Source organism: Bombus vancouverensis, chromosome 15 (genome assembly GCF_051014615.1).
Source record: "Bombus vancouverensis nearcticus chromosome 15, iyBomVanc1_principal, whole genome shotgun sequence".
Lineage (NCBI taxonomy): Eukaryota > Metazoa > Arthropoda > Insecta > Hymenoptera > Apidae > Bombus > Bombus vancouverensis.
Window position 1 is genome coordinate 5,817,984 of NC_134925.1, and position 26,142 is coordinate 5,844,125.

The 26,142-nt window shown below is 38.1% G+C and overlaps 2 protein-coding genes across 2 annotated transcripts in view; one reads left to right on the forward strand and one right to left on the reverse strand.

Annotated features, from left to right (window-relative positions):
* Positions 1 to 125: 125 nt before the first annotated feature.
* Spag1 (Spag1 axonemal dynein assembly factor) lies at positions 126 to 4,032 on the reverse strand. The gene is made up of 11 exons (XM_076625017.1): positions 3,882 to 4,032; positions 2,994 to 3,164; positions 2,568 to 2,841; positions 2,276 to 2,483; positions 2,017 to 2,178; positions 1,820 to 1,947; positions 1,641 to 1,744; positions 936 to 1,575; positions 700 to 823; positions 467 to 637; positions 126 to 383 (listed from the first exon to the last, which is right to left on the reverse strand). The coding sequence occupies exons 2-11, from the start codon at positions 3,146 to 3,148 to the stop codon at positions 304 to 306; spliced, it is 2,046 nt and encodes a 681-aa protein (XP_076481132.1). The 5' UTR covers positions 3,149 to 3,164; positions 3,882 to 4,032; the 3' UTR covers positions 126 to 303.
* A 91-nt stretch (positions 4,033 to 4,123) lies between these two features.
* Positions 4,124 to 26,142, forward strand: part of LOC117157219 (ras-related and estrogen-regulated growth inhibitor) — an 89,660-nt gene continuing 67,641 nt past the window's right edge. The window contains exons 1-3 of the mRNA XM_033335088.2: positions 4,124 to 4,443; positions 5,649 to 6,817; positions 22,203 to 22,259. Coding sequence (XP_033190979.1) covers positions 6,757 to 6,817; positions 22,203 to 22,259 — 118 coding nt within the window. The 5' untranslated portion in view covers positions 4,124 to 4,443; positions 5,649 to 6,756. The remainder of the gene's footprint in view (positions 4,444 to 5,648; positions 6,818 to 22,202; positions 22,260 to 26,142) is intronic.

Genomic DNA, 26,142 nt, shown 5'->3' on the forward strand with positions numbered 1-26,142 from the left:
CGCATCAGGGATATCTCGTAACTTGTAGAAATAATTAGTAACTTGTTTTACTAAAAATATTTTTTATTTTGATATACGCAAAATAAGATACAAATTCATTAATAATTTTAATAGTTTAGATAATGTTATATTCAATCGCGAAATATAATTCGCTAATAATTAACTATGTTTAATTATTGATAAAATTGAAGACAAAGGTATCCTAGTGTATTTTCTTATGTATTATCACTAAAACGTATGAAGTTGGCGGAAGTGTCACTGTAAAATTCAAAATATCTTAAACTGCGTATACACTTAGTATTCCTAGATGCAATAAATTCGTCGCAGTGACGAAACTCCTGATGTACCATGTTCTTCTAGGAAATTGAGTATTTTATTAATAACTGTAAAACAAAAGTAAGTGTCATAATAATGATATAAATATTATGTTTTCGTATACAATATTAAATTTTCATTGCGAATATACCTCGCAGATCTTCACTGCTCATGAACATACGCACGATTGGGAAACGTTTCACTTGGCAAAATGATTTCAAAAAATTATTCAGCAGCTCCGTGTCACTGGAAGTGCAAAAGTGCTGTTCCAAACAATGTAAGATAGTACTGAACATACTTCCATTTATTTCATTGCCTAAAACTAAAATATTTTTTATAGCAAAAAAATTCTATAAATTTGTTACATTTTATTAGGATACGAACTTGAATTTAATTTATTGACGTCTAGTGATCTCAGTAATTGAGCGTATACTTCTAAATCAGTATCATTTTTTAATGACTGCCATATGCGCATAAATTCGTATCCATTTTCAATTTTCTCAAAATCCTGAAAATAAATTTACGTTAACTACAAGCTTTTTTTGTTATTAGTTTTATATCTTCGAAATATATTTTTCCGGTTTCCTAATTTCATTTTTACATTTAGCCGCTACTTTTACCTTCCCACGTGATATCCTGTTACATTTCTTGTTCGAATTACCACTTTGTTCGCTATTTTTATTCAAACTTTTAGCATTCGGCACTTCTACTTGTTCGTCATCGTTCGTTTGACGTTTGTTCGTGATTTTTGTATTCTTATTTGCAACCGTTTCGTTCGGTTTAATTCTATCATTCGCGTATTTATTTTTACTAGGCTCATTAGGTAATTCCTCAATAATAACTGAACTAGTTTGGCAAGGAGGTCTTGCGAAAGAAAAAATTGATTTCTGTTTTGTGCCTAAAACAGGATTACTCTTTTCTTGAAACTCCTTAGGTATATTGGAAGAAAAATTGTTAGAAGAAACAGAGTTTTTGGTCGGCACAGTGTTCAAATTAATTACTTTTTGAGCACTATCAGATTTGTTTGAAGTTTTAATTGTTGTCGTCCCTCTGTTATCGTTCTCAAAACAATACTCAGCTTTAATATGTGGTCTGGGTCTTAAACAATGCGACGGACCCGGCGCCCTGTCACAGAAACATATGTAACTCGATATATTGAATAACGAGCCAAACTGCGAAAGAAAATTTCTAGTTTCTTCGATTTCATTTGACTGTGATCGTCTATTTATGTTTTCTGGTTGTTCTTCAGCGATAGTCATTCTAAAAAATATCAGAATTAAATAGATTTTTGGGTTCTTATAATTAAATATGTTTCTTTATCTTACCTTACTGTTCTAGAGTCACATGACATCCTTAATCTTTTTACGCCGGCAATCGCTGTTGTATCGTTTGGTGCTAATTTCAAAACAGCTTCGTAGTCTGCCAATGCCTAATAATTATACATATTTTTATTTAATACAAGCTTTTATAATCAAGGAAAAAATTAGTGGATATATTTGAATACCTGAGATAACTTTTCAAGATGTTCTAAACTCATAGCTCGACGAAGAAGGGCTTTAATATTCGTATGTTCTATGTTAAGTACTATGTTACAGTCATTAAGAGCATCGTTGTACCGCTGAAGTTTAATGTCTGAAAAAATATAATCGTATTTGACCGAAATTTTTTTTTTAACGAAATGAATGAAATAAATTTTCTTACATGTCATCGCGCGATTGTTGTACGCAATTATGTTTGAATTCATTTTTATGCTAGTATTGTAATGCTCCAACGCTTCCTCGTAATCTCCAGCTCTGAAAGCTTCGTTTCCTTTTCCCCTTTCCTCTTCTGCCATTACGTCCAATTCGGTTCCTGTCAGTGCAGCTAATAATACCACATTTTCTCATTTAATTCTTTCAATACAATATTTGAAATAATTAGAGGATTATTTTATATAAGATAAGTAGTTTCGTGAACATACCTTTATTAATAATAGCATTTTTTTGCAATTTCTTTTCCTGAATAATTTTTTTCTGTTTCTGCAGTAATCTTTTCGCTTCAACCTTTTGTTGTTCATCTTGTAAATCTATTTTATTCAATTCAGTATCAACGTCATATTTATCCCAAGCAGCGTAATTACACGGAGCAATTGTTTTTCTTTTAGCTTTCAAGCTTCTTTTAGATTTTTTCTAATTGAATTAAAAAAACAGGATGGAAATATTTTTAAGTGAAATTACGCGTTGATCTTAGTACAAATAATTAAATATACATACTTTTACAGATTGTTCTTCAAATTGTCGGATATCCGGCATGAGGGGAAAATCTAATGTTGTAGTTTTCCCTTCTTCTAAGTCTCTTTCACGAATCTGCATTTCAGTCATCCAATTGTCAATATCCTTATCAATTTTCTTACATTCGTTCGGTTCTAACATATTGCGTTTAAGAATGGGTTCAGACTTTCTTAATATTATACTAGTTGGCTTAATAACGCTCAAGCGTTTCTCTGCATGCTTCAGTAAATCTGGATAGTGTCCTTCTTCGCCGGAACTATCAATAAAACATAAACAATTTTTTTTGTTACTAAAATTTATACATAAAAACGCATTTAAAATTAAAAACATTGAAAATTAAGTATACAGATAAAAGTTTATTAAGGAGACGATTTTTGAAAACGCCGCCGATTTATAATTTCTACTTACCGCAGTATAGTCACTATGCGCTCCAACTTTCTTGTGTTCGCACATTCGGAAATGTATTCATACGAAAGATGCTCGACCGGTATATCATATCTTTCGAGCAAAGATTTTTGTCCAGATTTCGCATTGCGAATAACGCCCGCATCAGTCTCGACCATGATATCAGACAAGATACTGTTCATTGGAAAAAATATATTTCTGTTAGAACCTAATTAGTAGCGTTACCATGGATACACACATACTAAATTCTTCGTTTCATATAGATGTATAGTTTATCTACTAGGTATGTTCACATATTAGGCTCAATCGATAAGACAGGAAATCTTTATGATGCATTTCCAACAAAAGATCACCGATGAATTAGATGAATATATATACAGCAACGTATGCATGCGTTCATTCAATCATTCGGTACCTATTTATCATTAGGTACCATTTGGTACCTAATGCTCCATTAGTTTAAAAACCTAATACAAGTAGTTTAATAGACAGATAGTAAACTACTCAGTATCATTTAGTCTTAGAACTTTTATCCACGTGAAATACGTTTTTGTTCAATTCAAAACGATTTAAGTACACGAAACTTTTATGATGGATTATATAGGTTACAGAGAAACATTCTCAATTACTAGCAATTTAAAAGTACATCTTGAAAGTTAGTGACTGCAAAAAATACCTGCACATAACCTTATTTTTCAATGGAGCATTTTTTTTTTTACGCTCTACGTTTCATTTCTACAACATCAAAATTTTGGAGTGGAACTATTAAATAATACGAAATTTAATATATTTGGACCAAATTAATTGGTATGTAAATACTATAATAAATGCAATTGTGTACGTGCAGGTATATTTTGTAGCCACTGTATATATTCTGATAATATACTTTACCCTAAAATAGTAGCGATAATAACGCGAATTCTATTTCAGACTATTTTTGATAAGAAGTCGCTTCCATCCAAATTGATAACGTGAGCGTGATAATTGGAAGCAAAAAATTTGCTGTAGTTATACGAGCGAGCGCCTGCGTAGTTATCTGTACTGGCGGACACGCGCTTGCATACTAGCGCTCGCGCATCGGTCACCGGCAGTCCGCTCCGCTTACCTGTTAACACGGCAGTCATCTTGTAGCGTGGAGCGGTACGCCATGCCGTGGCCGAGGCGTGCAGTGGGCACGCTGGAGAGTGCATATTAGACAGTGCGAAGCGCTCAGACTCGAGCATTCGCCGGCGAGCGCTCGGTGAGTTCGGTGTAGAGGTGTTTATGCGTATCGCGTGTTCGCTCGCTCTCGTTCGCGTATACATATTCTCATCAGTGAATTTCGCCTCGTTTCGTCGCGTATCATTACGGTAAACAGTATCAAACGTACACGAGCAACGGTAGACCACATAACGGCCAATCAAATCGTGAAATTATTCATCAAGTGAATTTATTGTCACAAGTGGAATACCAGGTATTTATTCATGCGAATATTCCTACGTTTCGTATCTTCTTACGTAGAATCGTATCAGATAGTATTATCGAAAGCAGGCAAACACGAGTAACATCTGTTCGCTGTTTAATATTTACATATCGTGCTCGGCCTTCTGGAGGTCGCGTCGATAGGGAATTTAATGGGAGTCCATTACGCTTGATTTATGGTCTGAAAATGTAATTCAAGATAGCGCTTTCGTTTGAATACAAACTCTTCTCGCTTGGAGTACGCCTGCAGCGTGTAAGACTGTGCGCATCTGTCATCGGACGGGCACCATATAGTAGCTATCAGCGATAAAATATTTAACCTGCAAATGAGCTCGGTCGGTGTACGGGTTATCTGTAAAGGACACGCCGAGAAGTGAAACCACGCACGATTTCCCGGTCGTCAATAAATAAATATCAAAATACAATACATTCACGCGTAGTATTCCCGAATATTTGAATTTCATTTCGTGACGAGGTTATATACCATAAAGAACAATATGTTATTTCATTTTCGCGGTCGTATGATGTACGACGGATGCTAGAGTGTGTTATCTAATCTACGTGACTTAAACCGGCAAAGAAACGAAACATAAATTGATACACGACACCATTTACGGGTCCGACACGAAATCTCGTAACTCTCGTGAAAATATAATTCAACGATCGTGCGATATGTCTCTTGTTTTCTGAAAATACGCGAGTATTCGCGCCGGATTCTCATCCGCGCCAGGTTCCGTAAAATTCTAACACGACTTTTACCAGTGTTCGCGTGTGAAACGGTGATTTGTCAGCGGTTTCGTTCGATATAGAAAAAGTAAAAAGCGGAAGATAGAAAAAGAAAGAGAAAGAAAGACGCGTACCGGAAAAATTTGATGAAAGAAAAAAAAGAAGAAAAAGAAATTCGAGCGGCGCGACGTAGGAATTGCAGGGGAGCACGTGGGCGGTGCTTGAAGTCTAGTTCTGCGCGCCTCTCGCTTCCAGTATTCGTCTGCCCGTCCGAGGGAGCGCGAGTGTTACTCCGTTGTAGCAGTGGCGCGCGCGCGCGCGCCTTCTAGCCTTTTTTCGTAATCCGGACGAGAGGCCGACGTTGGCGGCGCCAAGCGAGAAGAGAAGATGAGGAGGGAGGCCGTCGACCCGTTATAAATGGAACTAGCAAGACAGCATTTCTTGAATCGTTTCTTCTGTTATTATTCGCAGCGTGTCGGCGCACTAGCCCGCATGTTTGTCCGCGGCGTTACCAGAACCTGCACATCCTCCGATATTATTATCGCCGTGGTCCAAAGGATGCAGTCGAATCGTGGCGACCGTGGAAAGTGAAGTTTTCGAAAGGAAAAAAGAGAAATCGAAGGAGCGAGAAATCGACGGACAGAAAGTGGTATTTTTTGATGACCAAGCGACCAGTGTGAAACTCTTGACGGGCACGAATTATAGTGGCGCCTTTTTAGTGAGCGCGAAAGAGAAGAAATTTCAAAATTCGAGATATGCCCGTGGCGACATACGGTGTACAATTCTGGAAGTTCGCAAACGGTGATAAGTGGACAAAGTTCGAAGATCGTGTTTTACCTGTTGTTCGGTCGATAATATACGGCGAGTCTCGGTTTCGCGGTTGCACGCTCGTTTAAATTGGCTGTCACAATTCGAGACGCTCGGTGCCGACTTGTTCGCGAGAAGATTGCGACGGTCGAGCCAGTGAATCACATCTGAGAGCGACATTTCGAAAGATCGATGTGTCGTCGGGTCTAAAAAGGTGGCTCTTACTCAACGCCGTTTATCGCGCCATTGGGGAGCGCGTGCTTGGAATGAATGCCGCGTTTTCAACCGCTATGTGAAGTTGTCCCTACAGTTTGAACGTGATTAGTGGATGCGCTACAAGAGACCGAGTGTCACCGGTTGCTTTGCAATGTGAGTAAATAGAAACTTCGTGTAGAGACAGAAGAACCGAGGAACAAATCAAACAACCACTCTTTAGAGGTTTTGTTGTCGTTTGAATATCGTTGACCCGATGTGAATGTATTCGAAGGAAATATTCGCGTCACTTCTATAAAGGTTAGTTACGATATTTTTGTCCGTGAACGTTTACATTTTTCGACAAAATATATTTCTCGTGAATCGTTTAGTGACGGGGTTCGTATATGTAAACGTTTATTCGCGATTCTTCTCTCGTGTATGTGTGTGATGTGAATGGACTTTAATACGGTCGAAACGAAAGAAACTGTAGGTCGAGTGAAAAGTAACACGAACAGTGTTAATCGGACAGCATATGATGTGCAAGCGCGGCTCGAACGACACCTAACATCCACGTCTGATGACAAACGTGAACAGGATCAGGGTGGTCGTCCTCGGCGGCCCCAGAGTCGGGAAATCAGGTAACCTAAAAATTTTTTACCTCAATTCTTTAGTTCGTCGCGCGCAACACGAACTTTAGTGGCGCTGTCAATCATAACGTAGGAAGTAACTGTATGAAGCGAGCTGATTAATATCAGGATTCAATTAGCAAAATACGATTAGTTTCTTTTAACTTTTTGCATTCGAGAACTTTTTGGGTCGGGCGTAGGAGCTACTCCGGATGATTTAGCGTTTACGTGACGCGTGTCTTACAGCTATCGTAAAATGATTTTATATATAAATTAAATTACAAAAACATTATATTCTAATAATTTATCTATATTTACATCTTTGAAAATATGATTTTGTAATATTAATTTCTGTATTTTTTTGTATGATAATTTATGAAGCATTCACCAAGATGCATTCTTGAATATAATTGATCTCATTTTTCTACAGTCCAAAATCAAGTTCATCCTCATTTGAGCTAATTTCACTTCTGAAAACTATTTTTTTAGGGTTTCTAAATTATAATACTTTTACTATGATCTTCGAATCTAAACTAACGTCGGAGACGTCGTCAGAACCATAATTTCGGAGGCATATGGAACTAAATATTTTATCTCCATTTTAAAGTCTATCAATTTACACTTCCTAACAAAGAACGCGAAGAGCTAAGGAATCAATTTACGTATCAATATTGCACTTTCATCAATTAGAGATGTCGAAATCTAACATAAGCAGAGACTGTCGCCTCTCGCTCGCCACTGGAGTTGCAATACGGAACGCCGTGGTGACTGAGAGTCGCCTCTCGAGTGCAAAGAATTAAATATACAGGGTGGTTGGTAATTGGTGGTACAAGCGGAAAGGGGGTGATTCTACGCGAAAAAAGAAGTCGAAAATATAGAATAACAATTTTTCGTTCGAGGCTTTGTTTTCGAGAAAATCGACTTTGAATTTTCGCTCGGTACGCATGCATTTTATCACGTCTCGTTATAACGGATCTCACTGTAGATCGTTGTCTCGATGGAAAAATTAAAAAAAAATTTTTATTGGTTATATTGGTTTATATGGTTATTTAACGTGAACTTAATGCAGTAATGTGATATAACAACAAAACTGAGACGATTAAATTGATAATTCACAACTCAATTCACAACTTACAATTAGCAACCCCGAACAACTTGGCAGTAACTTACAACTATCAACTCGCAACAATTCTGCAACAACTTACACCTAACAACTCGCAATAACTCGGCAACAACTTACAACTTGCACAACTTTCACAACTTACAAATTGTAACTTAATACTTACAGCTTGCAAGTGAGTAACGATTGATTCACAACTGCTCGGAGCTTCCTTGCTTCTGCAACTAGTCGTAGCTTACAGACAACTGACTAACGCTTACTCTTCTTACCACGATTTTTGTACTCCCACTTATATTCTAGAAATGCGCATGCCGCATTCTCAGGTACATCCTTTTCAATTACCCAATATTGTAAAGGGCCACAGGTATACGAATCTTCTTTCTTTCCTTGGCCCATTAGCACTTTTGTTGCTGTTTACCTGTAGTTTACCCAAATTTTCTCCGATAGTACATCCAGGTATGTAAATCTGAAAGCGGAATTTTTGTATAGAAAATACACGTTTATTGTATGAAAATGTATGTATTATGTATATATATGTATATATGTATGATATTGTATGAAAATCTGTCTGGCAATTGGTGGATGCCACGTCAAAAAAACTGTCGCTCTTTTGAGGCAAACCAGTCATCGAGCCATTTTCGTACATTTTCGTACATTTTCGTAAGCAGTGAAGTGCTGGTCAGAAAGTGCGTGTCCCATCGATGCAAATAAATAGTAATCGGACGGAGCCAAGTCTGGTGTGTAAGCCGCGTGCGAAAATATTTCCCAACTGAACGCTTCAATCGTTTGTTTGACCGGTTTTGCTGTATGCGATGATGCATTATCATGAAGCAAAATTACTTTGTGTTGCCTTTTTTGATATTCTGGTCGTTTTTCTCGCAAAGCTTGATTCATATCGATCATTTGTTGTCGGTAACGCTCAGTATTAACGGTTTCGTCAGGTTTTAACAGCTCATAATAAATCACACCCTTCTGATCCAACCAAACACAGAGCATTGTCTTCCGTCCATAGCGATTTGGTCTTGTAGTCGATGTCGGTGGTTCGCCTGGAGCTACCTATGATCTTTTACGCTTAGGATTCTCAAAATATATCCACTTTTCATCGCCAGTCACAATTCGGTGGAGAAATGACTTTCTTTTGTATCTGGCGAGCAGCATTTCGCAAGTGGTTTTTCGGTTTTCCTGCTGTCTTTCATTCAGTTCATGTGGAACCCATTTTCCCACCTTCTGGATCTTTCCCGTGGCTTTCAAACATATGAAGACGGCTTCTCGTGTCACGTTTAATTGATCAGCGAGTTGTTGTTGCGTTTGAGCGTCACCCTCATCCAACAATGCTTGCAATTTGCTGTCTTGAAACTTTTTCGGTGGTCTTCCACGTTCTTCGTTCCTCACGTTAAAATTGCCACTTCTGGATTTTTTAAACCACTCAAAGCACTGTGATTTACCAAGAGCATGCTCACCGTAAGCTTCGACAAGCATTCGATGCGATTCTGCAGCAGTTTTCTTTAAATGGTAACAGAAAATCAATGCTGTCCGCAAATCGTAGTTTCCAGGCACAAAATTTGACATGTTCAACGCTATTACAAACTATGCTGTTGTATGAAACTTGTATTGTTCTGAGTCGAAAATGTTTGTGAGATGTCAACAAAGACTTTTGGCATTAATGACGCAGTTCAATGATAACTACATTATCAGCTAGGGCCATCTATAGACAAATTCCGGTTTCATACTTACAGACCTTCATATATACAGTTCTTGTATAGGTATATATTAGACGTATGTTGTATAGGTATATATTAGAACTACGTTTGAATAAAATTTTGCCAGATCAAAATTCTTTTCCATTCAAGCATCGAGAATCCCTGCTTTTCTTCTAAAGGTTATTTCTTCCTCTTTTGTTTCGTAGATGTCTTCATTACAAAATTTTTCTTATATCTTAAGTATCATAAACTTTTTTTATTTATGTAAAGTCGGAGGTCGTCAAACTAGAAAACATTAGCATTACCTAAATTATAAAAATAGCATTCGATCAAATATGTATCATTAACGACTAAATTATCATTGTACTATTAGAATAGCCTCGAGTATCTCTACGATCTGTTACTTTATTATTATCCATAGTATCAATCGAATTCTTGATTTAATCATTCAATCTGGCCGAACTTGAAGGCAAGGAAAGACATGTATCATTGTGCTATGATTATGGGAAAGTGCTTACGTGACAGACTATACGGATATAAGCGTATCGAAGAGGTATTAATTATAGTGGGCAGTACTAATATTGTGTCGTGTAAAGCGTGTAATTTCTGCACGTCTATCTAATACCGCGGCAACGGATTGAATGAAAGTGCCGTTAAGATGAATACGTATAGTCTTCGGTATAATACGATGCATTAGTTAGCCGGACAGTCGTACGATGCGTACAAAGCGATCAAACGAAGGCAATAAGGGTAGTTCACCGACCCCTGGAATTAATCCTATTAATAAGCGACAGAACCGATATCGTGATCGAGATGCGTATAATTTGAATAAAGTTGAATTAAACAATGAACGATAGGGTAATATAAACGAGGAGATATGAACCTTCAACTATAGTTACTCAGACGAATCTAAATTTTTATTTCATTCGTTTAAAATTAAAACAAGCCGATCAAGTTGCGATTAGGTTTAATAGTGACTAGGACTTTCTGTTTTCTGTATAAGTCCAAAAATTCTGTGGACTGTACTTCTAACTATATTTTTCAAAATTTCTCCGGTAATTTGATTGTTGGGCTGAACAATCATTTCCTTTAATTCTAAAGTGTGTAAGAACCGGCAATTATATATGTATACGTATTGATCCGTTAGATCAATTTTCATAATTGGTGGTTTAACAAATAGTACATCAGTACACGTTCATGGCAACGATGAAAGTATAGACGTCTGACAAACAGGAACAGATAATTCACAATGAAGAACAAAGTAGCATTTCTTAGTCGCACGACTGGTATCGGCTGGTTTTTCGTTAATGAGGTCGCGATTAATTATATATCATCAAGTCTTGATTACATGCTATGCAACACTTTTAGTCGTTTAAAAGAAAGCTTGTTAAACGATTGAAAAAAGAGGCGTATACGAGTATATCGTGTAATTTAACGAGGACGATGAACTTGATATCGAGCGTTAAAATAAATCCTGCGATTATATGATCGATCGTAGGATTTTGTGGAATTATCAGAATTGTAATGAATTTTGGGAAAATCGTGAGAATTAATTCTTTTCTACCTAGTTTAATGTAAACAATAGATAGACCATCAACTTACCAAATTTCGTCGGAAACGTTGAACAATATTCTCTTATTTTCTAGGGTCTCTTAGGATTTTAAAATCCCTTGTCATTCTCTGCTTATTGAACCTTTCCTTTTGTCTAAAATCCTTTATAGCTAAAATCCATATACCTTTATACTTTATATTCTATTCTTGTCTCAAAATTACATTCGATACGGTATATACCTTGTTCCTTTCTCTTCGACGTACTCTCGTGGCCAAACGAAGTTTGATCAGAAAGCGGATATTCCCGGGTCCGGGAGAGAATCCGTAAAAGTCGTGAGAAGGAGAGGCTGTGTCCTGCTGGGTATAATAAGGACCTTCGTGGACGTTATCGGATATCAAGTGAGGAGAGTGGTCAGCGGGTCGTTGCGAGCCACGAAAAATCCTGCGCGGCAGCAGGTTGAGAGATCTGGACATCCGATACATCCGTTATGTTACCGAGCCACGCTCTATACCCGCCTTGTTCGACCCTGGATGCCAACTTTACGCACTGAACGTGCTTTTTCCTCCCTTATCGGCTTCCGGCGAGCCTACGTTTCCATACCATCCACGCAAGGTACAACGAATCGCGTCATGGATCGAATCGGTTCTGTTCCTTCGTCAGGTGGCGACCAATTCTTCCGTTCCACCTTGTTAGGCCACTGGATAATGTTTTTATTTCGCTGGCGTTTGAAGATTATTTCACGCACAAGGACTGGGAGCGAAGTTAATTGGATTTCACATAATCGAGTAACGGCCAGTTAGGTTTGCTTGGTTTTGAGATTCCACACGATGAATCTTTCCATAACAGTGAACTTATTGAGCGAGTTATCTTTTAACTCTTCCGCGACCCTCGAATTTTGATATTTCAATGTTGCTTTCGTCTTGGCAAATAAAGAAGATGCCCAATGTTTTAGAAAGATGTTTAATAGAGAATCGAAATGAAAAGTCACGCGTAACGATTTATTATCATAGTTGTTTTTTGTCATAGTTTGCTCAAGGTTAAGATACTCCTTAAGGTTAGAAAGATATACGTAATTGAGTCGAGAATGAGCGAAAGAGCAGAGCGGAGTTAATCGGAAATTCCTGTAATCATGAAATTGAAAGTTACAGAGGACAGATCAATTTCAGATTGATCGATTTTCGTTCCTCCAAATATAAATATGACATAGTCTAAATTATTATGTCCAAGAGATTGAGAATATGAGTCACGAGTGAAATTATCTTCCTTACACGCTAGTGTTCGATTCTTTTTATTTCAAAGTATGAAATGGTGGTCTTCCTTTCGAACTGATTAATATACTGCTGATATATATACATCTGTGGGGAATATGGAAGCGCAAAAACAGAAAATACGTAAAATGTACAAAATAGAATACTCGTGCTAATACTTCATATTTATTCATTATTTTAGATAACGTAAACTTAGTTATTTTATTTCTATTGGATCAGGTGGAACCTGAGATGGATACAATGACGCTTTCACTTTATGGAAATAACGCTTGATTGATCATGAATGGAAGGTGTAGTATGGATTGAGAAAATATAAATATCCGATCGATATCTAATCAAATAATTTTTGTTCAACGTGTACAGTACGTGTTAGATTATACAGTTCTTTAGATCACGAAATCCTTACAAATTCGAATAAACCAAAATATTTAAGACTCGCCAGACAAACTACAAATAGATTCACATTTAGCAAAAGATTGACGACATATTTTAAATCCTATTTCCGTAAGACAATCGCTTTTGGGTATTTATAGGATCAATAAATTGCGACAGTGACCAGGCAACAAGGGTGGCTAAGAGTTTCGCGGTAAATCGGCAACGATACGATTTTATAGAATACATTAATAGAAAAGCTGGTGGAAGCCACGAAGAACGTCGATGATTGCGGTTGGGGGCCATTTATCTGCGTTAACGCCTATTGAAGTGGCAATTGGAAGCCGGTGCACATTTCCATGTCGCGTGAAGTATACATAAATTCATTTCGGCTGAATGGCTCACTTTATTACCAGCTCGTTAAAAAGTATGGGCCAGACGGGAGTTGAAAAAACGTCACGCGTCGCCTTTCTTGTCCTTTCCGTTACATCGTAATCGTTATTTTATTCCGCTTATCCGATTCTGTCGTATTTTATCTTGTTTAACAGCAGATACTGCCTTTCGATATTCTTCAGTTTTATATAGGGACATTTAATAACCCCTAGTTTTACAATATGGAATTTAATATTCACCATTTTCCATGACGGAGCTGCTAGTATTTTGTAACTCTACAAATCGGATAGTTTAGTGCTCGTACAGCGAACGATTTAATGTTTTCTCAATTTTACATCGTGACGTTTGACGTTCTTCGTCCCCATATTAGGATATTTAATATTTCGTAATGTTACATTACAATGCTCGATGTTTGTTAGTTCTCTGGTAGAACACTCAATATTCTCTAATTTTACATCAGAGGGTTCAAAGTTCTTCATTTATGCATTAGGGTATTTTAGTATCTTCCAATTCTACGTTATAGCGTTCTACGTTCTGTTGGTTTGTATAAATTTTCTACATGCGTGATACATATAGCGTTTAATAGTTTCTTGTTTTATATGGATATGGTTGATGTTCTTTGCTTCTATGAACGCACGAAGCTTCTAACTATATCATAATAATCGTTCTATATCTCCTTAGATACAAAATAATGATAAATTTCACCTTTGAATTTTTATTTTTATTTAAAAGGATTTAATATATATATAATAAGAACGATCGTATAATGTAGTATAGATATTGATAAATAATATGAGATTTTTTTTAGATTTTTTAAAAGTAGAGTAATAGAAGAGGATAAGCTTAAATCTACGAACGATCTAGTTTGTTCACGAAGGATTGGAACGTTCGACAGTCTCTTCTGCGTTCGTGCATTTGAAATCTTCCACTTGTATATATATTGGAGCGTTCAATTATACCAAGGAATATAAATAGTCTATGTACTCCAATTTTATACTAGAACATCCGATACCTATAAATAATACATAATCTTATGCTTTAGACTATTGGAATGAAATCTTCCACTTCCTCGTTAAAATGTCCTTCACTTTTACGTAAGAATATTAATAACCTCCGGAGATTATTAACAAACTTGTACATTCGATAAATTTTCTCCTCTACATGCGTTCCAACATATCCGAAATTTTCCATTTCTATAAAGTGTTTAACGTTTCTCGCTTCTACATGGAGGCATTCATCTCTTCCAAGTTTATATTAGAACGTTCGATACTCTGCTCTCCTAGCATCTGAAATTTTCCATCCCTAGATTAAGCTGTTCCATAATTTCTACTCCTTCGTGGAAAAACCAATATTGCTCAAACTAAATCACTTTAATACTCTCGTCTTCTATACTTGACGTTAAAAGTTCTGCATTTTTTCACTTGTCCAAATTTAATTCAAACTTACCAACGTTAAAGGCGTATAGAACTTAAAACTGTGCAGAAGTCTCGAACCACCCTCTGTTAGACGTAAATGTTTTTACGAACGAATGTAACGACATTTGTTTCAAAGGTATTTAACATATATAATATTGCGAGTAAAAAAAGCCGAGGATGCTCTCGAAATTAGCTATTAATACTAACGAACAACGCACTTACGTTCCATCTCGATTTAGCTGGTGGAAAGACAAAAGATTTCTGGCCCCTGCTATTGAATCAATTCCAACAATTAAAAATCTTTCCGACCCCGTCTCGCCATTGAATTCTTCGTTCGTGCGGTCGCGTTATCGAAGGAGGAACGCTCGTAAATATTCAGCCAGTTGTTTCAATATTTTACAAACGGATGCACGAGGGTTCAGCAACCGTGGATTTTTGTTTGCCACAGCAAGAAACAAATTTTACCACACGCACACGCGCGTGTCTATTTCGAGAAACGTGGTCAAACGAGCGAACGCGCGCGCGCATAAATGAGCATATAAAGAGTGAATCAGCGATTCGCGACGATTTATTATCGTAGATGAATTCACGGCCTGAAGCCTCGTTCGTGCATCTTGATTCATATGACTGGGTCGAACCCTGAAGTAACAAATATGAATAACCAAACAGGATGATAGAGCGAGCGAATAAAACGCGCGCGCCAGCCATATTGTGTATGCAGGTCTTTGTACGATGATGAGGAGGAAAAAGAAATCGACGCTCCACGTGAGCCGCGTTAATGAGAGTTCCATGTGGAATATAATTGTTTGCTCGTTCTTTCGGACGTTTATTTGATCATTATGTGTTCTTTAGAACTTTTTACTGGTATAAACGAATCATAATAGCATTTCTTATAGTAATTTTTAGAGATATGTAGGTTTCTTTACTTGTTTCATTTCTTTGAATCATCGGAGGATAGATTTTTATTACTATGAAAGAGGAAGGAAGAAGAAGAAGAAGAAGAAGAAGAGAGAGAGAGAGAGAGAGAGAGATGTAGGTTAATATCTAATATTTGTGCCATTCGCAGGCCAAAGTGGTTAACTCCACTTTTTGAGATCTTTGAAATTTTAGTGCCAAAGTACTTGATCAATGCTCATCCGATACAATCTCATCAATTTTCTTTATTTCTTGTTTCGCGAAGCTAGCCGATTTGGCCAATAAACCTTCCACTTAATAAAGTTGATATCCTTCTCCACATTCAGCAATCTTTTGTTATTTAAGCTTTGTGTCATTTGCAAAAAATCTCGAAATCTGCGTGTCGCAATTTCTACGGCAACAGAAGCGAGCTGAAAGCGTTGTTATTCGCTGTCGAAATTTTCTCAAGGTCTATTATGCTTCAGAAATTCAATAACAATGCGAATAAAATCTCGGTAATAATTTCAACGTATACTCACATATTATTAACATTCTTGCACGTTGGAGTTTTTCATAAATGAATAAACATCTGCATGCTGTACATAATTAAAATCTCTCGGCTCAGCCACCAGCCTTGATCGTCTATATTTCAAGGGTTCAATTAAATCATCCTCTATATCATTAAACATCCAATATAACTTACAAATGTAATTTTCACGCAATGTCCGACCAATTAACGCGCTGCGATAACGAACTGATTGATTGCACAATGCTCGAGGCGCAAGAACGAAAGAAAGAGGGCAGAGAAACGATTAAGTCACTCCGGAGGGAACATCACGCGGATAAAGCACGGTTTACAGACGCAGAAGCGAAGTGGCGATGGCATCCGCCTGTCGGTGCAGTGTACACCGATCTATAGATAGATTCACGGTAGATAAAAGCCGGCGCACGTAAGAAAATAGTAATTACGAGCACGATTGCCACGTATAAAGGGGGCAAGGTAAAAAAGAGCGATTCACGGCACGGTAAGAGCAGCGGAGCGCATCCTCTGCTCCTGTCTCAGGCGTACTGGCCACGTTTTGCTCTGTACCCTCGTCATTGCTCCAATAAACGCGCGTGTAAGGCCGCAGATATTTATTCGCGAGAAGATTGTCCGTTTGGTCGAAGGAAGAGGATAGATGGTGAGACTTTTTATCTTTGCTATGTAAAAAGTATCACGGTAGAAGATAAAGTTAATTAATTACGAAATAGAGTTAATGAAGAAAGTAAAGGGACGATGTTTTTGAAGGTTGGAACACGTGATTTGAATTCGAACTGTCAAGATTATGGCTTAGGCCAACATGATTTTCAGTCTGACAATCGTGAAATACATGGAAGTGATACGAAAGTTGTATACACCACTGTGGCCGAAGGAGTAAAACCAAACTACTGACTCGTTCGTGCCGTAAAACACGCCTCTACGAGCGAAGTGGCACACGGTGCACGGCTCTAGCCGGGGAACCCTGGTGGCTGGAGCTGACATTTGCGAGCCGTTCGCAATTTGTACCTTTGTGTCGAACGAAAATACGTGTTAAACTCTCTAGCCGTCGACGAAAGTTCAGAGCCGAGGGAAACCCGAGACACAAGTGGTATCAAGATACGAAGAAGTTCACCGTCGTGAACGGGAAATTTATGGCGCCTGTACATCCCAGTATCCGTGTACAGTGTACACGCGCGAGAGTGCAAAACGCGCGTGGCTGGCCTCTCCTCCCCTCGTGTCGCATTGTTGCGGGACTGTGTCGCCGAGGGGACAGAGGTGAATATGGTTGGCATCGTTCGCGTGCACACCGGCTGAATTGAACGCGTCAACGGGGCCTTTATCGAAGTTAAATCGCAGACGCGCTCGTAAATAAGGCGTTATGCGCTGCACGGTGCACGATAATGCATATCGTTAAACAAATTCACTGAAACGCCAGACAACTGAAGATCGTAACAAAGAAGCATATCCATCTTTCTTGATTCTCTGAACTTTATGTCGCTCGATGGCTGAAGAGTATCTTCACGTGAAATGGAAAAAAAAATTAAATTGCATAAATATCTGCAGTATAGTCAAGTATTAGTATCTTTTAAATGGTTTGAACAGCTGACGAAAGTATATATTTAATTCCAAAATCAGATGAAAAAGGAGTTTCGATGTATAATTGATCGATAAGATGATAGAGAACCTTGAAATTACCCTCTTATGAAAGACGAGAAATGTGGTTTGTTATGTTTTTCACGCGTGGCCTTGAATCGTAGTACTCGAGAATTTAGTGCGTACGTTTCGCATTTTCGGATTGGTCACGTAATCCTACGTTATGCGTGCATTATCTAAGTCGAATACCTATGAGAATTAAAAGTCGCGCAATTTTGGAGGAGAACTTTTGCGAAATTTCTATCAGGCACGTAGGTAAGAAAATGATGTATCACCGATACATGTAATTTTGTGTTTCGGTTCTATGACATAAATGCGGGTCATATACTGCATACCTATGATTTTCGCAGCGAAAGGGTTAATTGCAGATTAACGAGAAGCGATAACTCCTAAACGAGAAGAAGGTCACTTGTACGTATATGTACTTCGCGGTTAAGAGAGAATTTACAGAGTGGTGAAACCAAAGGGAGGAAGTTGGTTTCGTTTCCCTGTGTTTTACACCGGTCTCCAGTGAAACTGGAAAAACTCGCGTTAAACACGTAATAACGATAATTAATGGTCGCGCGATGTACAGGAAACGTCATTAAATTCTATGCTTGTACAATCGTCCACCAAGTTATAAACGTGGAAATATATGTATCTGTACGAATGTATGCGTGTAAGCTGGAGGATACGTACTTCGTTTCATAAATTTCTTCGTTACTTCGCGAAACGTACGAGGGAACTTTAACATGTCGTCGACGTGCCTATCCTCTCGGTTCGACCCTCGAAGACTTATTGAGTACATAGATCGGTGCAGGCTCCGTGCTCTCGTCGAGTTCTCGTATATACACCGTTTATAAATCTGTCGCTGTGGTTGCTCGCGGACTCGAGGAAGAGAGTCCCTGGAGCACCGCGAACATCGTGTTCCGTTGATTCGCGAAGTCGAACCAACTGGTTCGCTTCGCCTTGCTGTACTCCGTTTGCCAACTGGTTTCGCAAAGTTGATAAGACCTGTAAAGCTTGGGAACGAGTGGAGGACCTTTGGGTAAGAACAAAGAGATTTTATTTTAACTCTGCTGTTCTCTACGGAACTACGTTTCTTATTGAAAATTATGTTTCAGTAGACTATATTGAAATATAAATAATTTTTAAATACAGTGGAACTCCATTTATCCGAACTGATATCATCACAATGCTCGATTTATCGAATATGATTCTGGATATTTATTAACCGATCCCAGGCTACGCGACGACCTATACGCGCTTATGCGAATAAAGATTCTTGCCTTATTTACAAATTTCAGCTTAGGAAAATCCAGTTATATGGAAATTAACTCCGATTATGCGAATGATAAACAGCGAAGGGAGGAAGAACTAGCGGACTCTTATTATCCGACATTATCAGACTGGTCCAGTTATCCGAAGCGTCTTGCCCGCCGACCGTGTCGGATAAATAAAGTTTTATTGCATTTTGTTTTAATAATCGTACTGTTTTTTGTATGTTCCATCGTTTCTCATGGATAAAGTATCTCAAAATTTGGAAGGAAGTTAGCTGAATAGGAAGCGAGGAGAACAGACTTAAGATATTATTTAAGGACAGTAAATCTGTATTTAGTTGTTGAAAGTTGTAATATGTAATACGAGAGATTTCCTGTGGTATGGAAAGCTTGTAATTCAGGATTCTACATTGTTCATCGTTATCATATATCATGGTTAGCGACATGATATAGTAGGCGATTAGTTACACGTATTTACGTATTAATCGCTGTAAGACATTTGATACATATATTAATTTTTTACCTTATTTCGCTGCCTTGTACATCAGCCACAAACTGGTCCCATGAAGTTGATGAAGTATGTAATGGAAGAGAAGGACTGGAAGACACTTTCGTTAGAGCAGAACAATTTTCAACATAAGTTCACTATCTTTGATGGTACAAGTTCACTGTCGTTAACGGTACCATCTGGGATGATGTTAAATATTGCAACGCTCTCAACATATTGAAGTTTTATGCATCTCGCGTTTAATTCGAGTTTCGTGAAATTGATGAGATCCATAGTGGCAGAAGTTGAACGGAGAACACATAGATTAAAAAAGGAAGATCTCATACGATAGAATTCCATTTATCGAGACGGAAATTCAGTTACTGTCCGATCAATTGAATCTTTATCGACTGGATCCACGTATCGGAACACGAGCTTCTATTATGTAAACGAAAAATAATAACTAGCGAGGAACGTGACTGAGCACGAGTTATATAAACTGTCTCCCAACAAGTTCAGATAAACGCAGTTCTACCGTGTTTATCGAATCTTAGAGCCACCATTCTTCCACTGGTCTGATCTACGTGGACATCAGAACCCATTTTCTCAATATGAATCCAGAGCTCGAGAATAACGACCGCTAATGCTCACGAAGCTCCGTTATTTTCGCGAAATCGTACGCGTTGGAAAATAAACCGCCTCGAAATAGAGCGCTGCGGGGGTCGGCGAGAAAATTTTCTACCAACTTCAGCCAAAATTATCAAGTGGATCTACCTTTTTCGCCCTCGTTATACCTGTTCGATCTTTGGCCGGCTGGCTTATTTTTCGAGGTGCTAGGTCGTTATAGCCGTGTAATTACGGATCGATAGGATGGCGCGCGATCCTTGGTCCGCGCGAAATTGCAGGGTTCAAACGCAAAGGTACACGAGGAACGACTCGGCGGGTTTCTCCGCGTCTCTCGGCGAGCTGTCGACAGGAGGTGTGGTGGCTTGGCTTAAGAGAATACTTTTATCGCAGCTAATGACGTACGATCCTTGTTCTACGCCGTCTGTTTTCTGACTCTCCGAACGCCCCCGCACACACTCGCGGAGGGTCCGCAAAAATTCAATTAAGCCACCAAGCGTGAATATACCGATCCTCCCCCGAGTCTTACCAATTTAATTTGCCTCCACTTTGAAGGCGTTCGAGGCGACGAGCGAATTATTATTTACTATCTCTGTCGGTATAAATATGGTTGCGGTTATTGCTTGTTTCGCAGCATTGCTTTGATAGGGATGAGGGGAATGGAATCGATAGGGCGTGAGTGGAACAACGTGATTATGAAGGGACAGCGGCCGAAGAACGGATAGTATCGGTTTATATGTATTTTTATCAAGTGATTTCTCATAAAATGGTATCAAATGATCAAATGGTTGAGTCATACGATTACAACGCTCTAAGGTTTAAATTATGTTCAGATTAGAATTATCGATGACTAAAGCATGGAACTTGTATTATAACGCAAGGAAAATAAAAACGAACTCTTATCTGAAATTAAAAAGTTTGCAAGAAACAATTGAATGAATTATATTTTAGTAATGTGAACTTAGGGAGTTTCTGTAATTTCCTTTAATAGCGAGTATGATGGTCGGTGTACGTGCTAACAGGTAAACTTTCTAACGCCGGTGATACACTTGTCAAATTTATCGACGTGAATTAACTTGTTTAGACAGGAAAAGTGCGTTAATTATTGACGTAAATACATGTAACAGATATTTTTCGACCACGTCCTGGTAAAGTATATCGATGCAGACGTTAAGACTAAGTTTCTTGTACATTCTTATCTCCAATTTGCAAGTTTTTAGGTAAATTTATCAAACAAGGTAATTACGTAAAACCGTATATAGATTTAATGTTGAGGTATCGTATTTAGTATCATTAAAGGAGAATTTTATCGATTATGAAAGTTTTATTCTATTTCGCGTGATATAAGCAGCAGATCGAAAGATCTATTATTTAGAATTTAGTGCCTTGGAAACTACACTGTTTCGTTTTTATAATATAAGATCGAAATGCTTCAGAAAAAATGCGTAAAGATACGATATGGTCAAACAGAGAAGTTAATTAGTCGCTTTTCACTTATATAAACCAGTTCCTGTTAAAACTAAGAAACGAACGACTGACACTTTCATTCAGCCTGATACCGACGACAACTTTGATTAAAATATATTTAAATTACTATGAAATCGCGTCACCTTCGATTTTATCAAATCGAATAAACGTAACAAAAAGCTGATTGAGAACCGAAGCTAGCAATTTTAGAATATTTTAATTTTCTCATTTTCTCGTTATAAGTTAATTTGAATATTCAATAACATGTGACAACAACTAAATAGATTGTGATAGTTTAAATCATGTGCCATTCTTTATTATCAAATTATTTGAAATTACATAACAATTAACTTATATATACATATTTCTACCGAAGCAATCAAAATAACAAACGTTTCTCCAAATGTTCTCAACATAAAGAGAAAAAAGGTATATCTTACTCGTATTCTTAAGAAAAGACCCCAGAAAAGTTCAGGAAATGCTGCGCTATAAATGAAACTTTCTATCACACATAGTATCATTAATTAATTACTATAAATAGCAAGAAATTCCTATATATTACGAGCAACTTCCATTTAAAATAAACGATACAGCGTGTCCATCGTTTTGATTGCTTTGGTATTTTCCTGGTGAAAAATGTTTCGCACGTTTAACATCTCGTTTTTCCTTTCAGCCGTAGTAGTGCGGTATTTGACGAGGCGATACATCGGCGAGTACAGCTCAACCAGCGGTAAGTCGCTCTTTTTTCCCTTTCTTCTTCGCTCTTTGCTCATCTTTCGCAACCGTCTTCTCGTTCTTGCCACGCGTTGTTCGAAAATCGAGCCATCGCCGGCTTTTCTCTCGTTACTTTCAACTCGACCGCACTTTGTAATATTCACCATCGCGGTTCAAGCATATGCAGGGATAACAGCTTGCCCGCACAGCTTTTTGCTCTTCCTTGGATCGGATGATTACTTTATTACACGTACTAACGTTACTTTGTGTTTCTGCTTTGCCAGACTACAGTCCGTCAATGCTCCGCTTTTTGTCGTGGTAATACGAGATTACGTTTTAATGGCACGGAACGTGTATCGTCTCCATCGGGAAAAATCACTGTAGACGGTCGGATCTTTGCAATTGTACCGTCGATTTGAAGGAATGTATATTGAAAGCATTTTTTCCGATATTTTAATAATACAATGTAACATCTCGATGATGGAATTTTAATGAAACTTGGAGCGTACGGTGGTAAATAAAATTAAGATAAAATATCGAGTTTTATTAGTAATTTTCGATCATATTTTCGATCACGGTAGGAGTTTTCGAATGGAGAGAGTTGATTGAATATTTGGCAATGTCTTTGATTTCTTTCTATTCCTATTGATTTCGTGTAATTTCTTGTAATTTGCTGTACTAAAAATCTTCAAATCGATTATTAGCGCTTTCCTATCATATTCGAGTTGTCATCGATTTCGTCGAACTTTTTACACGTATCAACTCTCACCTAGCGGATGTTAGGTAATTTTGATTCGTAACTGGTCATAGGATCGCTTTCTATCGCCCTAACATTCATAGTAATATCAAGCAATTATACACTCCAAAACAATTCACTATGCTTGTCAACTACCAATTAATATTTATAATATTCAATTTCTAAAAGACGTTTGTACCATTTTTTTTCTCTAATTCTAATTCTCTAAATTTTAATTCCATTGTCTTCCTTACATAGTTGGCTTTTAGCAAAGCCGATCTCAGATAATCGTACGACCGATATTAAAAAATCTTCACTTTGTAAACTCCAACTCTTCCGAGAATTCGTAACAAAGTGGAATCTGATTCGTATGATCGAGAGATGGCGAGATTATACCTGCTTCTTTTTCACAGCTCGGTTCAGGGAGCGATCATTGCTGGCCGTGAGTACAAATTGAACGATCGTGAAAACGGCTCCGGATAGCATGGAACAACTTCTTCCCCGTAGTAGAGTATCGAATTCTCGGAATGCGGACCGTCGTATAAACGTGATTATCTTAGACTCCTTACTGCGAGTTCCAGTTCCCCTTTAAGCTATGCATACCGAGAGTCGTGCCGGGACAACGACAAGATTTTCAACAAGATTCGTTCCCTTGCATTTTTACTCTCGTGCATACCTTCTCGTTTTTTCGTCCAAGTAGTTTTTAAATCCCTCAGAATGAGAGATTTTAAACGCGTTATGGGAGTACAAGAGATCCGTATAGTCGTAACTTATTTCGTACAACGTGTACCTTGATTTCGGTGATTAACATAACCCTAACATTTTTCTGTTTAACATTTTGAAAGTGATTCATTTACAATGAAAAATCGAAATTACGAAGGATTTCGACGTGTACATGGCATGTGTTCATTTCTTAGGAGTTACTAAACAGTTACTAATTTAGGGATTAATGTTGCCAAATGATTGTGATTCTGATTGTGAGGTTGAATGGATTTGTAATGATGAGAGAAACATATGTAATTTCATTGAAGCTGCTACGTGACGTATAAAGTAGATGTAATTTTCTTAGTGGACGAGTTGTGCAGAGATAGGACAGACGACAAGGATAAATTGGGATTACGTTCTTGAGCTTGCGATAACTAGGAACACAGCTTATAAAACAAGTAGGTAATTTTACACAGGATGAGTACCATAAGTTACACAGTACTAGTTGCTCATTAGATACTCGACGAACCTACACTTTTTATCAAAAAATAGAGCAACATTCTGAAAAAGTTCAAACCTACGGAGAATACTAAAAGCATGATCGGTGTATATTAATTTTTTCAAATCTACTTTCCGTACGCGTACAACTTAAAGCAAATCGAAATTTAAGCTAAATCTCCATTGAGTTGCAACCTTTTGTTTGCGATTTTCCAAACCTTTTCTCGGAAACCGATAGAGCATAATCCAAATCAAAAACTACATGATTACTTTTAACTAAATACTTTTCGAGGTTACTCAATATGCGAGGGTTAATTTAATACTTGTCCGATGTTTTCGATATTCTGTGATCTCTTGCACTGGCAAACGAATTATCCCGGGCAATAAGTTCACAAAATCAGAATCTTTCACCTGCGATCTTTAAATCCTAGGCCCATGAACCCATAGTAAATCGCCCATAGCCATGAATGTTATCCGTAGCGTGTATTATTTCAATCAGTGGCCGGCGAATCTCGCCGGTGTGCGGTAGAGAATTTAATTTCCCCGTGGCGGTGCGCCGTGTCATTCACATCTCCGGACAGCACAATGGCCCATTTAATAGATCGCTTTTGTTAATCGCGCTACTAGAGGCGCGCCGCCATTCGCGTCCCTCGAAAACAACTTGCATGGGGTTACGTGATGCTTTTCGTATTGCGTAGCTGCAATCTACGTAAGTGATACACGTTCAACAACCACTTTCATCATTCGGACACGAATCGTCTCGCGGACCGTGAGAATCGAGAAAACGAAAAGCGCAGCCCTGTAATCTCGGTACATTCGATTATAACCCCGTGCTCGATGAATTCGCGCTAGCAGTTACATACAGAAATTTCGAAAACAATACATTCCAACGTGTATCGTAACGTTAATCTTTTCGAGTGACTCGCGTTACCGCTGCCTTAAGTAGAAGTTTCCTGTAAGCATCAGACACACTGCTGGTTGTAAGTATCAGGACTATTGTAATTTTTAGCTATTTCGTTACGAATCTGTTATTTCATTCGCATCATACGCGACTTATACCAAGTAAAGTAGAAATTTGCTATTGTTTTACTGTTATTTCGTCTCCATCCATCATTTCGTACCTCTGATATGCGTCTTATATCATAAAATATCAAGTAAAGTAAAATTTGATGGAATCTTCCGATAAATGTAACTAGCTAATGTCCTGATGCTTATGGTCTTATGGTGTACTCAGTATGGTGTCTTCAGTTGGACACAGCGTTCACACGCGAGGATTTCCCATATCGGTATTAGACACTTGTATCGGCTGATACACGAAGAAGCGCGCTTTAAAACAATTATCAGCTGTCGTATTCGCGTCAGCCGGTTATAGGGAATCCCACGTTCACCTGGTGATGACCGATGCACGCGTTTGCGCGTATAATAGGCCATGATTTACAATGGTTGGTGAAATAGAAAGAGAGAAAGACATCCAGGTCTCCGACTTAGTCTCGGTTTTCACTTGGCTAAATAATAGAGATCGCTCGATTTCACCTTCTTGCTTTCTGACGAATGTATTACGTTAAGTCTTGCCTACCTGTTCGCCGACACAATCAATTTACGATTCTCCCGCCGCGACGTAGATCTCGCGTATACATACATATATATATATATATATACAGAGAAGCCTCTCATGCAGCTTTCCTTAGAGGTTGTTTAAGCTAATTTCCTCGACTCTCGCGACCGCCTTTGACGAACAGTTTCCTGTTCGTGTTTTCGATTCTCCTCGGAGATCTGGCAGCGTCGTTAATGGCGTCGCGTGATCGTTTCGTTTAATTGAATTTTGTCGGAGTTGTTTCCATCGAAGATTTTATGAAACGCTTCTTCGCAATTTAAGATTAGGAGGTATCCTCGTGGTCTGTTCTCGCGATTCGAGTGTATTTCCTCCCCTTCTTTCTTCTCTTTTTTTATGAGATTTAAC